The 14720-nt window shown below is 39.3% G+C and overlaps 1 protein-coding gene across 2 annotated transcripts in view; it reads left to right on the forward strand.

Annotated features, from left to right (window-relative positions):
• The window catches only part of TRIM36 (tripartite motif containing 36), a 67443-nt gene extending 64990 nt beyond the window's left edge, over positions 1–2453 (forward strand). Inside the window, exon 10 of one of the 2 annotated variants that reach the window (XM_075179627.1) lies at positions 366–2453. In XM_075179627.1, the coding sequence (XP_075035728.1) occupies positions 366–720 (355 nt within the window). In that variant the 3' untranslated portion in view covers positions 721–2453. The remainder of the gene's footprint in view (positions 1–365) is intronic. The other variant, XM_075179618.1, reaches the window with a different exon arrangement.
• Positions 2454–14720: the final 12267 nt, after the last annotated feature.

A 14720-nucleotide genomic window follows, 5' to 3' on the forward strand; every position in this document is an offset into this window, starting at 1 on the left:
TGTGTGTTGAGGTGTTTGTTCAGCTCGTTTTCACCACTTGTTTAAGAAAACTCCAAACTGACACTTTAATGAGCATAGGATTCCGTTCCAGGCAATATCAAGCTGAACGGATGATCAACATAAATTCTAATTTTTAATATGCAGCATTTTGGCAACACTAAACCAGGAACAATCTTGAACCTTTGTGCCATGCCTTTTTTATGTGTGAATTCATCTGTGGAGTGTATCTGAAGACATTTGCCACTTAAACCAATAGTGACATGTTTATGTGACTTTTTTTTTTATTTATTTTTTTCGTCCTTTGTAGGTAAACCCACACTGTGTAAATAATGCTAATTTTTTTTTGTTTTTTCCCCCCTCCCCAGATATGATCAAGACAGTGGTCATGACAGTGGCAGTGAAGATGTTGCCTTTGATATATCACACCCTTTTACCCTGGCTACAATAGGAATGAGGAAGCTTTTTATCCCAAAGGCCTCTAACGTTTCTACTACATACACGGAACGTGTTCTTCCCCTTCCTAGCAGAATAGGTGTTTGTCTGGACTACGATAAAGGCAAAGTTGGGTTCTATGATGCGGATAATATGACATGTCTTTATGAGCGGGAAGTTGACTGCATTGGAACCATGTATCCTGCCTTTGCAATGATGGGTGGTGGAGCAATTCATCTGGAGGAAGTCATCACTGTGAAACACTTAGATTACTCTCCTGAAATGTAATAGGAAAATAACCAATTGTGGTTCATTTATGATGCTTATGAATTCTCAAATGAATACATTTCAACAAATGTCTTTTAGTGCATCGTTTGCACTTCAGTCTGTTCATTTTAAATGTCATTCCACTGTGTGTGTTTTTAAGCTGAAGGCCACTAATATAAGCCTTCCAACCGGGTATATTTGTATGTCTAAGCTTCCTTTGGGACCCTTTTAAAATGACTCTTCCAAAAGGGCTAAAGTGTCATATATTTGTTGACAATTGTCATATTTTAATATCTAGAATCGTCTGGTTCTGGATTGTTTTAGCTGTATCTTCTGAATGACCATGAAAACCCTTTTATCCAGAAGAATTTTCAAGTATTCAAGAGATTAAATTGATTTGTGGTGAATAAAACAAATTTATTTATGTTCTAACATATGGATCACATTTCTATTTCTATACAGCCTTTTTAAAGCCCTTTCTACATTGCCAGTGACCGCTAGATGGTAAAACTGGCTTAAAGCTATTCACAGATGGAGTTTTTAGGGTGAAATTATTGGTATGTGTATTTATTGTTTTTGCTTTAGTCTGAAATTACTGATTGACTTACTGTTCACTTGAATGTTTTCTTAAAACACTGTCGTTTCTATGTACTATTTATGCTGTGTGAAAATCTTTTAGCCTTATTAAGCATTAGCAGAAATCCTAGATAACCAAAAACACTGGGCACAAGTATGTTACACTATAGGAGTGGGTGTTGCACACAATAGGTTAGATTTCCTACATTGCCTTATGAGGAAATGAGAAATGCATGATTATATGGGTCTTTTACCCAGTTTCCTAAGTATGCTGACGTGTTGCGGTAAGAAATCAAAGTTTATAAAGAGGTTAAAGGGGGTTTGGAAGTGAGTTCAGCTTGTCCAAAAATAGCATCAAAAGCCCCTATCTGCTGCTATTTACATTCACAGTCCAGATTGCAAGACCTGGAAGATCACTGGTGAACTTCTCCCCCACTACAGGTAAGAGTGGCTGAGAGCTCCCTCCCTCCCCCATTATGTCTTCAGATTATTATGTTTTCTTCCAAGTTCACTGTAAAACTTTTTTTTTTTTTTTTTTTTTTAACCCCCGGTAAATTATGAATACCAGGTTAGTAAAATTAACCTTTAACAAACACTTTAAATTAAAACACAATTTAGAGGGAGATTAACACTACATAGGTGTCTGGTCATTTAGGTTATTTTTATTTCTTTTCAAACACTCTCCTTTCCTTTGTGCACTGATCTAAACCCATATTGCATACTGTATTTTTGGTGAAGTTATAGATTTTCACAAACTTGAAGGCTTATGGGTAATGTAACATGGTTTATTGCAATGTGGGCTGTGAAGGACTTGGGCGTCAAACTTGTGAAGGTTCAGATCTTTTGATGTGATTCACAGAACAAATTCCATGCATGGTGTACGGCTTCTGGTTTTATGCATTGCTGATAAATGGTTTAGAAGTACTAAGGTTGGCTTGGCTATTTTCCTTGGTTAAATGGCACTTTATAGCGTAAACTTTGCTACATACTATGCAAGGTTGGAAGAAAAAAATGTGCAATTAAGCTGCTAAACTAAAATATATTGAGTACTACTGTAATGAATGAAATACATTATGCGGTTCTTGATTTCCCAAGAAAGCTTTACTATTAAGGCATCTGAAAGTAAAAATACTAAATGTTTCTGTGTTTGTGGGTTTTTTATGTATTAAAATTCCTTTTTTTTATACAAAGTGTATTTGTGTCCCTATTTACTGAAACCTTTATTGGTCTATTAGCCATAGTGGTCTGTTTGAAAGTGGTTTTTAGTGATTGTAAAAGTTAAGTATGTCTGAAAAATAATTATTTTAAGGAAACCAGTATGATGGTGAAAACTTTAGTGGAACATAGTATTGAAGGCAGTATACTCTGCAGCGGTATAATCCTCAATCTGGATGATTTAAAAAAAACAAAACAAAAAAAGATTGTGTTATGGGAGAGTAGGTGCTCCAAATATTCAGAGCTAATTTGGATAGTAAAATCTACCTGCCACTTAGCTGATGGGTGATTATTTTGTTGCATCCAAACCAACACTGATAGAACCAGTTGTGAAGGTGTCAATATCCCCTTCCCATCAAAATGGTTAACATTAATGCAACTATGTACCTTTCGTGTTAAATATGTTGGATAATTTGTCCTGAAAAGTTGCTTAGCTGGTAATGCATAGGGAATGCTGTTCAAATAATTGTGTGCAAAATGCAAAGAACCTACTGGTATTTCCAGCTACAGTGAATAGATGTGACTAGTACAGTATGCCCTATGGAGCAGGCATGTATGTATGTTTTCTAATCTTGCTTACCTATTCCCAGTCCCAGTTAGTAACTATGGATCATGCCAAGATGGACATCTGGGCTGGTTTTCCATGGTGTCTTTTTTTTTTTTTTTTTTTTTTTTTTTACACACACACACCTGTAAATTGATATTTCTAAAAGCACATATGGTTCACCCCCTACAGAGCACTAGGAGACTAGATTAAATTGAGTGTCATAGGCTTTATTGCACCTTTACTCTCTGGCCTACTCTAGCCTTTCAGTGCAGTAAGGCTTTTTATTTCTCACAAGATGGTCCCTTCCAAACTCTCTGGGCCAACTATGCAAGTCCACTTTGTGGGGCCTGCTTATGTATATTTACCTTTCCCTCAGGCAGTGTTTATATTCATTAGTAGCTGAAGTACCCGGCGTTGCCCGGGTTTAAATCTTCAAGTTAAGTTATCATTGACTTGCATGTAATTGTCAACATTTTAAAAATAATTAGCAGTTAAAATGTCATTCAAATCCATCCAGTGGTAGGCCCAGAACTGGCTCTCTGGCTCAAAGTTCTGGCCAGCATACACCAACGGGAGGTCTGACTGGGACCCTAACCCTTCTAAAACCTGGCCAGGATCCAACTGGACCACCTCGCGTTGGTTTCATCTCAATCAGTGCAGGGGTGAACAAATGTATAACTGGACAGACAGACACACCTATGATTTTTATATAAAAGATTAATGTACATAACACTTCACATTACACTTCTAAATCTGAGGTTGTCTTGTCTGGAGGTCAACTCTATTATTTTATACTGCAAATGGGCCAACCAAGCACATTTGTGTTCCCAATCTCTTTAGAAATTCCTCCCCATTTTTTTTTCTCTATAGGAGGTCATAGCAGATAAATCTGGGTATTACCGAGAACACAGTTTAGCCACATTAGTGTCCCTCATTGCTCCCAATGGCAACCAAATTAAATTCTTCCGTGTTCATTGCACTGATGAAATTATATCACCAGGGATCTTTGAATATTATGGGAGGCTTTAATTTGCTTCTTTCAGTTTGATCTGTGACCAGATTAAGCTTTTCTTTCCAGAGTGCACAACATGTACCCAAGAATAGACCTGTTTATATTGGACACTTGGATCCTACAACAAACTTCTAACTTCACTATTCATCCCATGATCTAAACAAATTATGCCCCAAACTCTGCGTCACTCAACACACCTCTAACTCCTCTACACAGCAGAGGATGCACGACCACCTTTTTCCATTACTTAAGACTCAACTTAAGTAAATAAAGGCAGTGGCATTGCACTATATTGCTTTGCAAACCAAAGTATTTCAACCATTAAATGACCAAAGAAGAAAGTGTATAGAAAAAAGGCTCTGCCACATCATCTAGAAATATTATTTATTTACATGCAAGAAAGTTGAACACCCATCTGGAGGCTCGTGTGCTGGAAGTGTCCCACCAAATAACTGTGTTTGACTCCCAGCTTCTCTGGGCACTATAAACTCTGCAGGAGGACGTGAATTCTTTATAATAGTATTTGAGTTGCTATAACAGAAATGTGGACCTTTTTCTTGGTAATGCTTGACCAGCACTAATTTAAAACGAAGGAAAACTGCTTTATAGCAATCATATCAATGATACCCAGTATCAGTTATATGTATATAGATACCTAAAATTAGTTTATATTTAGATAAGTTTAGAGATAGTAATAAGCCCAAGCACAGAAATAAACAGTATGGTCTAAACCCAGGTACAGTGCTTGTAGATGTTTTACATGAAAATGCATAAACACAATATGGCTGTAGCATAACCTATAAAATAATAAAAAAAAAAAAAAAAGCAAAATGTAACGTATGCTTAGCCAGAATGATGCTTAGGCCAAAGTCACAGTGCATTAAAGAACAGTAGTTTTGTAATCTGGTCTTTAGTATAATCTCTGGCCATTGTGCTGCTTATTAGGAGTGTTCTTAGATTGCAGTTATTAATTTATAAGCATAAACATCAGATACAAACAAACGAGAGTAAACTACAGTGTTCACATAGTCATCAATAATTATCACACCCAGGCCCTTTCAGAGGTTCATAGAGGCCTGGGGAATCGCAAATTGAGGTCTCCCACCCCATCTTTCTTTAAAAAAAAAAAAAAACCCCATTAAAAATGCTTTTAAATTTTATTTTAAATTGATTTTAATTCTTATTTTTATTAAAATGTACAAGTTAAATAGTGTATACATATACTGATGCACTAGATTATTGGAGATTTCACAGTACTTTAATTTTTTTTTTTTTTTCTGCAAATGCAGCAATTTGGAAAAATCCTGCTTTCACAGTTAATATTGAACATGGTCAGCCCATTCAACTGCCCCATAGTTGGGCGATGATGGTTTTTTTTTTTCAGCACACTGAACGTAGAAAACTGAACTCCTCCAGTTGGGTGTCCAACGTTCTTACATGTAAATAAATCCTATTTCTAGATGTGTTCACCAGAAGCAATCAATGCTGGCAAACTGAGGAAAATGCGCAAAGCAATTGTGATGCTGGAAAACGTCCCAGAAAGTCCTAGCTCTAGGATTGTTGTAAGAAGTTCCTTTGGCTTGTTCTCTATAAATTTGCTTCAGGAAAGTTTTAGTTTCACTCAAATCTTGGGCAATATCTATCTTGTATTGTTGCTGAAAGTTTTCAGCTGCGGATGATTCAGCACATTACTCATTTTGTTGCATTACCAAAGAAATTTAAACAAGTTAAAAATTACTTACAATAAAGTAAATAGACCAGACAGAATAGTGCTTTTCAGCATCGGTTGGCACCTGGTGGAGAACTCTGTTGTAAGCTCAATGTTTTTTGCTCTAGTTTTACACTCTCTGATCTCATCCCATTTATGCATTCAATACCATTCAATATGGAGGGTAGGATCATTATAAGTAGCTTTATCCTCAAAGATGACTAATTCAAATTTCCACAAATTCTTCTTACTGGACTGAATTTCTGATAGTTTGTGCAGTGAGATTGAGAATTTCAAAATGTTAAGCTGCTCCCAAAAAATACAAATGATGTGCAGCTGGTTTAACAGAATCCATGCGTGCAGAGACCATCTAGTTGTGGATATAATATGATGTGAAGCAGGGAGATGCCCCTTCAGAATTTCCCACCGTTGTGGAGAGGAACTGAACATATTGTACATTTGTTGCACAGTTCCAAAGTAAGTAATTGCTTCTTTAAAGGATTCAGCACAGGTTTAGTGTGTGGTTTCCATAGCTGGAGAAAATACAGTATGAGTTTTGCTCATGCAGAATTGCTTGTACTACGTTGTATGTCAAGGCCATGTTGGATCCATTGTCGTAGGCTTGGCCAATGCATGCTTGAAAATCCAATTTTATTCCCACCAAACGTTCCAATACTCGATCAGCAATTTCTATTCCATTTTTTGTGTGAAATTATCAAACATGATAAACTGTTCTTCATTTGAAAATTTTGAGCATTCTACAATCCTTACATAATGAATCACCAGAGAGGTCAATTGCTTGTGAGAACTATAAGGAGTGGCATCAACTATGATGGCAACTTCATCAAGAATTGCTCCTTGTACGGATGATCCATCTCAATAAAATTGTTTGTATGCACGTTGAAAGGTAATGAACTTCCAGGCGTATCTTGCTCTCTTGCGATTCATGTACAAGTTTAACATGCCTCGATAAAAATCGTGCCTAAAAGTTTCCGTTATTACAGTCACCTGTGCGAGCACTGAAACCAAAGAATGCTAATCCCCTCTCAGAAATAATAAGGAACAAAATGTTTGTGTAGTGACTTTGGCAGAGAGTAAACTGTCAATTGAAATGTCAGATAATATTGCTCTGAAGACTGACTTCCATGCCACATAACTTTTTTTTTATGCAGCGTTGAAATCTCATGTGATGGTATTCGGTCGTACAATTTTTTCCAAAATCTACTTAAGATCCGTATGGATTGAGCAGATAAAACCGAAGCAGATAAGGGAAATATATGCTTACTCGCATCTTGGAATGTTATTTGACCTGTCAAAACTAGGAATCTTAAGAAATTATTTCATTTGGGCAGCATCTATTTTGTTCATAATGTCGATTGTAGTAAAACTTTAAGCAAAATTGTAAACTGGATCTTCTGCTGCTTGTCTCTGTGTGGGCAGACTTGACGATATTGCTGTTGGCACATTTCCTTCTCGACAAATGTCTTCATTCGCATGTTGAACTTCAGCCTCAGACATTGAATTTGGAACAGAATTATCATTTTTTGCAGTTGCAGTGGTTTAGCTGGTTTCACTTTCAACTGGGTTTGAACCTGAAGCTCCTGATCCTGAATCACTTGTTCTTGGATCACTTGGGCGAGGAGCTTTTTCTTATACTGATGATTTAAGAAATTAAGTTACTGGCTTTAACTTTTTAGGATCGTCTTCCATTGATTGTTGCTGTCGCCTTTTAGATGCCCCACTTTCAAATTTCCTCAAAAGCTGAATGGTTTCTCATAATCAAACATCAGTTGTTTAAAAATGAGTATTTGCTGAGATTGCAGTTATGAATTTTCATACCCTTGACCTTTTCTACTCATTTCTCTCACTACTGTAACTTATTCCAGTTCCATAATCTTCTACACCCCCCCCCCCTCTACACACACACACACACACACACTTCAGAAAGCATTGGGTGTTTCTAGCTGCAGTTCCTACTCCTCCCTGACACAATTTTTCCTAAGAACACAGCCATGAATAAAGAATGGTACCAAAACATCCTCCAAGATCAACTTCTCCCAACCATCCAAGAACAGTTTGGTGATGAACAATGCCTTTTCCAGCATGATGGAGCACCTTGCCATAAGGCAAAAGTGATAACTAAGTGGCTCGGGGATCAAAACATGAAAAAATAGGACCATGGCCAGGAAACTCCCCAGACCTTAATCCTATTGAGAACTTGTGGTCAATCCGAAAGAGGCGGGTGGACAAACAAAAACCCACAAATTCTGACAAACTCCAAGCATTGATTAGGAAAAAATCGGTGGCCATTGATCAGTATGTAGCACAGAAGTTGATTGACAACATTCCAGGGCGAATTGCAGAGGTCTTCAAAAAGAATGGCCAACACTGCAAATATTGCATAAACTTAATGTAATTGTCAATAAAAGCCTTTGACACTTATGAAATGCTTGTAATTTTACTTCAGTATATTATAGCAGCATTTGACAAAAATGTCTAAAAACACTGAAGCAGCAAGTCTTGTGAAAACCAATATTTGTGTCATTCTCCAAACTTTTGGCCATGACTGAGTATGTGGATATAAATAAATGTGTGTATATATAAATAAATATATATGTGTATATAATATATAGATATATAGAGATGGATAGATAGATCTATATGTGTATGTACGTATATATATAAAGAAAGTCGGAACACAAAAACAATAAGCTGGAAAACTTTGAGGCCCCCTACCACTCTGTGGCCTGGGGAATTTTTGTCCCCTCCCCCCCATTCCTCTGGTAGGGCCTGATCACACCCTAATAATTTGCAAATTTTCACGAGAAACAACTGACAGTGGAAATGAAATCACACAAAGATTATAGGTCTCATTTACTAATGTTGCATTTTATGCTACAAATTAGCACTGACACACAGCAACCAATCAGCTTTCATTCGTCCCTTGTAAGTTAGACAATGAAAATAAGTGTATCATTCATTGCTATAGTTTAAATTGTGCACCTTAATGCAAATATTAGTAAATGAGCCCTATTGGCAGCAGATAAAGACTAGATAGATCATTTATTAAATAATGATCTATCCTCACGCCAAATCCAAGTTCATCTCAACTATGATTAAATTATGTAATTGTTTTTCTTACTACATCCTTAGGGTGTATCTTACAGGCATCAACTACTCTTAGTAAAATTTAAATTTTTCTGCCTTACTTTCGTAGTAGAGCTTGACTTAGTTTATAAAATATTCCCATCCTAAACCTGTCATGTCCCCTACTTGTCTTAGCTCCAAGTGCCACAAGTCTTTTATTATAAATCTTGTGGCTAAGACACATCCTTATTGCTCATTTTCTGCATCTTTTAATTTTTATAATAGCTTTCTTTTTTATAATACCTTTCTAAGGGGCATATTCAATTAGCCGCGTTGTTTGGGTGAATATCGCGGCTGCGCATTTTCTATGGTAATAGGATACCGCAACATTGCGGATTTCTTTTTGCAACCCTTTGCAAGGTGATGATGTGGCAGTAATGCAGAGTGCCTTGTGCCTGTTTCGGAGGTACTCCATGCTTAATTGAATATGCCTCTAAAAGTGAGATCTCCAAAACAAAATTATAATAATCTAACTAAAGCGTAAAACAAGTTATATACAGTGAATCAAAGGCCCCCCTCCCACTGCTAATTCTTTTGTATATGCAGTCAAGAATTCTGCTCACCTATCTGCCAGACTGCACTGTATATGTATTTAACAACTATCTAAATTAAGGGTCACCACGTCTTTCTTGTCTAAGTTATCAGTGATTACCCAATACAATACTCGTACTAAGGACTAATTTTTTGCCAAGCTTATTTCAAGCTTAGCATGGGCCTGAAAATCCTGGTACCATGTTGGGTAAGCTTCTGTGTGGCTCTAGCTGCATGGCATCCCACATGCCAAACAATCGGGCATTTTAAATACATGGGCTCGCTCACAATTTCTCAAGGCCCATGCACATATGTCCTCAATCTCTATGTGCTCCTCCATAGTCTTAACCTCAACCTCTACCACTGGGAAAACACAGGCATAGGAAAGAAGGGGTGGTCATTTTGGTGTAAAGATATAACAGAGATGTAAAAGAGGTCCTGGAGGTAAGATTTATTCCCCATCTCTCATTATACGAACAGTCCCTGTTATTATAGTAGTGTCAGCTAGCTGGGTTAGGTTCCTATTCTCCTTTTGTTTTTGGTGGTTTAGCCAATGAGAGCATAGTTTCCTGCCTTAATTTGAAAGAGGTGAAGACTTAATCTGGGTCAGAGTAGTGTAGTGCCTTGAGACCTACTCATAGAGATTAGCGCATACTTTTGAAAAATCATTTTAGGGACATTGTGCATGCATAAGTATTCAACCCCATATGCTGTGGAAGCTCCAATTTTACACAGATGAAAGATATTAACCTAACAGTTGATTATTAATTAGCCTCTACTTGAGAATCATTAAAAAAAGGTCAGGCTTTTATCATCATCATCATCATCACCATTTATTTATATAGCGCCACTGATTCCGCAGCGCTGTACAGAGAACTCATTCACATCAGTCCCTGCCCCATTGGAGCTTACAGTCTTAATTCTCTGCCCTGCCGTCCCCCTCCTCTGCTCTCTGTCCCCCTCCTCTGCTCTCTGTCCCCATCCTCTGCTCTCTGTCCCCCCTTCTCTGCCCCGCTGTCACCATCCTCTGCTCTCTGACTGGTGTGTTGTTACCACAGACGCCAGTTCAGTAGGTTGGGGTGCTCACATGCAGGCGATGGTCCCGCAGGGCACTTGGCAAGACGAAGAGAGACTTCTCCAGGGGGACATCTTGGAGATGAGATCGGTCTGGCATGCAGTCCAGTACTTCCAGTCCTATCTACAATCCAAACATCTGCGAGTATTCTCCGACAACAGGACTGTAGTGGCCTTTATAAAAAAGCAGGGTGGTTCCAAGAGCAGAGCGATGCTGACCGAGGTAACTAGGCTAATAACATGGGCAGAGACGAATCTGAAGAGTCTCTCAGCCCTCCACGTGGCAGACAAGGACAACGTGGTGGCAGACTATTTAAGCAGACACCAAGTCCATCCAGGAGAGTGGGAGTTGCACGAAGAAGTCTTCCAGCTCATATGACACAGGTTTGGAATGCCAGAAATAGACCTTATGGCCACAGGAAGCAATACAAAGGTACCCCTCTTCTGCTCCCGCCATAAAGACAACAGGGCCCTAAAGATAGATGCCCTGTCAGTGCAGTGGAACTTCAAGCTCGGTATGTGTTCTCTCCCTTTTCAGTCATACCTGAGGTACTCAGAAAGATAAGGAAGGAAAATGTCGAGGTGATAGCGGTCCTCTTGTTGTGGCCACGTCACCCTTGGTTCGTGGTAGCATGGAGGATGCTGTGGGAGCCACCATGGCCATTGCCGGTCAGACCAGACCTCATACATCAGGGTCCAGTTCAGCATCCAAACCCAAACTCCCTTGGTTAGATGGCATGGAGACTGAGCAGCTGCTATTGAAATTCAAAGTTGTCTTGGACGAGGTAATAGACATTCTATTTTAGGCAAGAAAAATTATTTGATTTATTACAGAATTTGGTAAAAATTATTTTGTTGGTCAGGGAACATGGCGAAGGATCCCATGTCCGCCTGTGTCCCAGATGTGTTAGAGTTTCTTAAGGATGGCTTCGTTAAAGGACTAGCACCATCTACATTAAAGGTGCAAATATCTGCTCTTAACATCCTTCTTGATACCAAGCTGTCATCTCAGAATTTCGTCTTTCAATTCTTTCAGGCACTGAAGAGGTTACGACCAAGTGTGAAACCATTTTTAGCCCCTTGGGATCTTAATATTGTCTTAGACGCCTTAACCTCGGACCCCTTAGAACCATTGCAGGAAATTTCTCTCAAATGGGTCACTCTGAAAATACTTTTTCTAGTGGCAATCACTTCGACTCGTCGGATAGGGGACATACATGCGTTATGGTGTGAAGAACCCTTCCTGAACATTTACGAAGATAGAGTAATCTTGAGGGCGAATACGGAGTATCTACCCAAGTGTGTCTCTTCCTTTCACATCAATCAAGAATTGGTACTACCGTCTCTCTACCCTCATCCCACTAATAATGAAGAGAGACAGCTTCATGCTTTGGATGTGGTGAAAGCTAGATCTACTTACATTGTCAAGACGGAAAATCTTAGGAAGACAATGCAACTATTTATACTTCCTGAAGTTCCTGGCAAAGGACATACCCTATCCAAACCCATATTGGCAAAGTGGATTAGAGAAGTGATTGCAGAGGCCTACAGGGGGAAAGGGCGTGAAGTGCCTAAAATACTGAAGGCGCATTCAACGATCACGGTGGCGACCTCCTGGGTACATAGAACCCAGGCATCGGCAACATGCATCTGTAAGGCAGCCAGATGGTCATCGATGCACACTTTTTCTAAACATTATCTGCTTGACGTATCAGCCTCTACGGAAACACAGTTTGGAGAAAATATCTCCAGCAAACGGTGTCAATAAATTGAGGAAAATTGAAAATTATACTCACCGTTAATTTCCTTTCCTTGAAATATTCCATGGCAGCCCTATGTTTTCCCACCCGTGTTCTAATGGTTATGTTCTAAGGACGGCTTGGGAAGTTACAAAAGACACAGAGGAGGAGGAGGAGGAGGAGGAGGAGCTGCCTTATATATGATTCAGGTGGGGCGAATTTTTCCTGTCTACACTAAGCTGATCAGGGTATTAACCCATTGTAAGAGCTGCCATGGAGTATTTCAAGGAAAGGAAATTAACGGTGAGTATAATTCTCAATTTTTTCAAATCCGCAATTTGGTAAATATACCCCCCAGGGAAGAATCCGTGTTACTCATTGCAGTCCTAGGGGTAGATTTACTAAAGGGTGGTTTGATGAAATAACCAGTTTTCGGCTGTTTTTGGATTTACTCGAGGCCAAACAGACATAATGAGCATTTTTAATAACCAATGAGGGACATACAAACAGCCAGAGTTACTAAGCTAGGGTTTAGCAAACCTCAATCCAAATGGGCAAAACAAAAGATGTAGTTGTGAGAGATAAGATTGCTCAAACTGCATGTTTGTGCTATCTAGCCACTCAGAACATAAGCACCATTGACATTATTATTATCATCGTAGATTTGTAAGGTGCCACAGTGCTTCACAGCGCCATACAGTAGGGAAAACAGTACTTAAAGCAAATGGGGACATACAAGGCAGACAAAATTAACGCAGACGTGAAAACAAAGGGTATGAAGGATCCTGCTCATTAGAAAGTTTACATACTAAGTGGAAGAGGGCACAGCTGAAACAAGAGGAGCAAATGTGGGTCAATTGGAACAGTTGTGAGGATGTATTAGTGTAAATAGTGTTATCGGGGATAAGGTCACTTCTAAAAAAAAAAAGAGATTGGTTTTCAAAGAGCCTCTAAAGATTTGAAGGCTGAGAAAGTCTAAATGAGCGTGGTAGGGAATGCCATAAGTGGGGAGCAACACGGGAGAAGTCAAGAGTGAGAAGTGGTTACCAGAGACGAGACAAGGTGCAGATCAAAGGTAGATCCAAGAGGCCGGGAGTGATTTCGATATGAGATTTCAGATGTATGCAGGGGTAGTGTTGTTGAGGTCTTTGTAGGTAAGGGTGAGTAATTTGAATTTGCAAATTCCTACACTGGCTCCCTGTGTACTCCATAATCAAAGTGGTGCAGGAAATGTGGAGCTGTGAGAGAGGAAGATCAAGTCTTGCAGCAGTATTTAGGATGGATTGAAGTGTGGATATATGGGTGTCAGGAATGCTAGATAGCAGGAGGTTGCATTTGTCAAGACGGGAGATGATGAAAGAATGGATAAGAGTTTTGGTAGCATGTGGAGTAAGAAAAAAGCGTGTTCTGGCAATGTATTTAAGGTGAAATTAACAGAACTGAAAGAAAGTCTGGATGTAAGGAATACAGCAGAGGGTGGAGTAAAGTGTGACACCAAGGCAACAGGCTTGGGAGACTGAGGAAATTGTGGTGTTATTGACAGTGAGGGAGATTTGAGGGAAGGTGGTGACTCTGGCAGGAGGGAAGATAATGAGCTCTGTTTTGGACATGTGGAGTTTTGAGTTTTAGGTAGCGTTTGGACAGCCATGTGCAGAAAGGAGATAGGTCAAGGGAAGAGATATAGATTTAGGTGTCATCAGCGAAAAGGTATTATTGGAGGCCAAATGAGCGAATCAGTGCCCCAAGAGAAGAGGTGTACAATGCAAAAAGTAAAGGGCTAAGAACAGAGATTTGTGGGAACCCAACAGATAGTGGTAGGGGAGGGGAGGATGTGCCAGTGGTAGAAACACTAAAGGAGCGGTTTGATAGGCAGGAAGTGGACTAGGAAAGAACTGTGTCATGAAGGCCAATGGAGTGAAAGTTGTGTAGGAGAAAAGGGAGATCTACAGTGTCAAAAACAGCAGAGAGGTCCAGGAGAATGAGTATGCAGAAATGACCCTTAAGCTGGGTACACACTACACAGTTTTCAACCAATAATCGGCTAAATCAGCCGACATACGACCGCTCATTCAAAAGTCAGGTCAGTGTGTACAGTGACACGATGGTCGAAAGTCTGCCCAAATGGACGATTGTCGCCTCTTTTGGTTGGTCGTACCGTTTAATATTTTCGTTCCAATTTCGTTTCCGCTGTGTAGTGTGTATAAACTGCCGACCGATCCACAACAGTGAGTATGAAAATACAGTCATTGCTCACGACAACATGGCTGTAAAAAGTCGCTAACGTGAGGTCCGCTCTTCCCTTTCTCGTCCTAAACATGGCTAGTGTGTATGCAGTCCATGGACCGAGCGATCGGAACATCGATCGCATGTGAAATCGCTCGGCATAAAAATTTGGTCGAAATTTCTGTAGTGTGTACCCAGCTTTAGACTTTGCAGTAAGTAGATCATTGATCACTTTTGTGAGAGCACTTT

The sequence above is a fragment of the Mixophyes fleayi genome, chromosome 1 (genome assembly GCF_038048845.1).
Source record: "Mixophyes fleayi isolate aMixFle1 chromosome 1, aMixFle1.hap1, whole genome shotgun sequence".
Lineage (NCBI taxonomy): Eukaryota > Metazoa > Chordata > Amphibia > Anura > Limnodynastidae > Mixophyes > Mixophyes fleayi.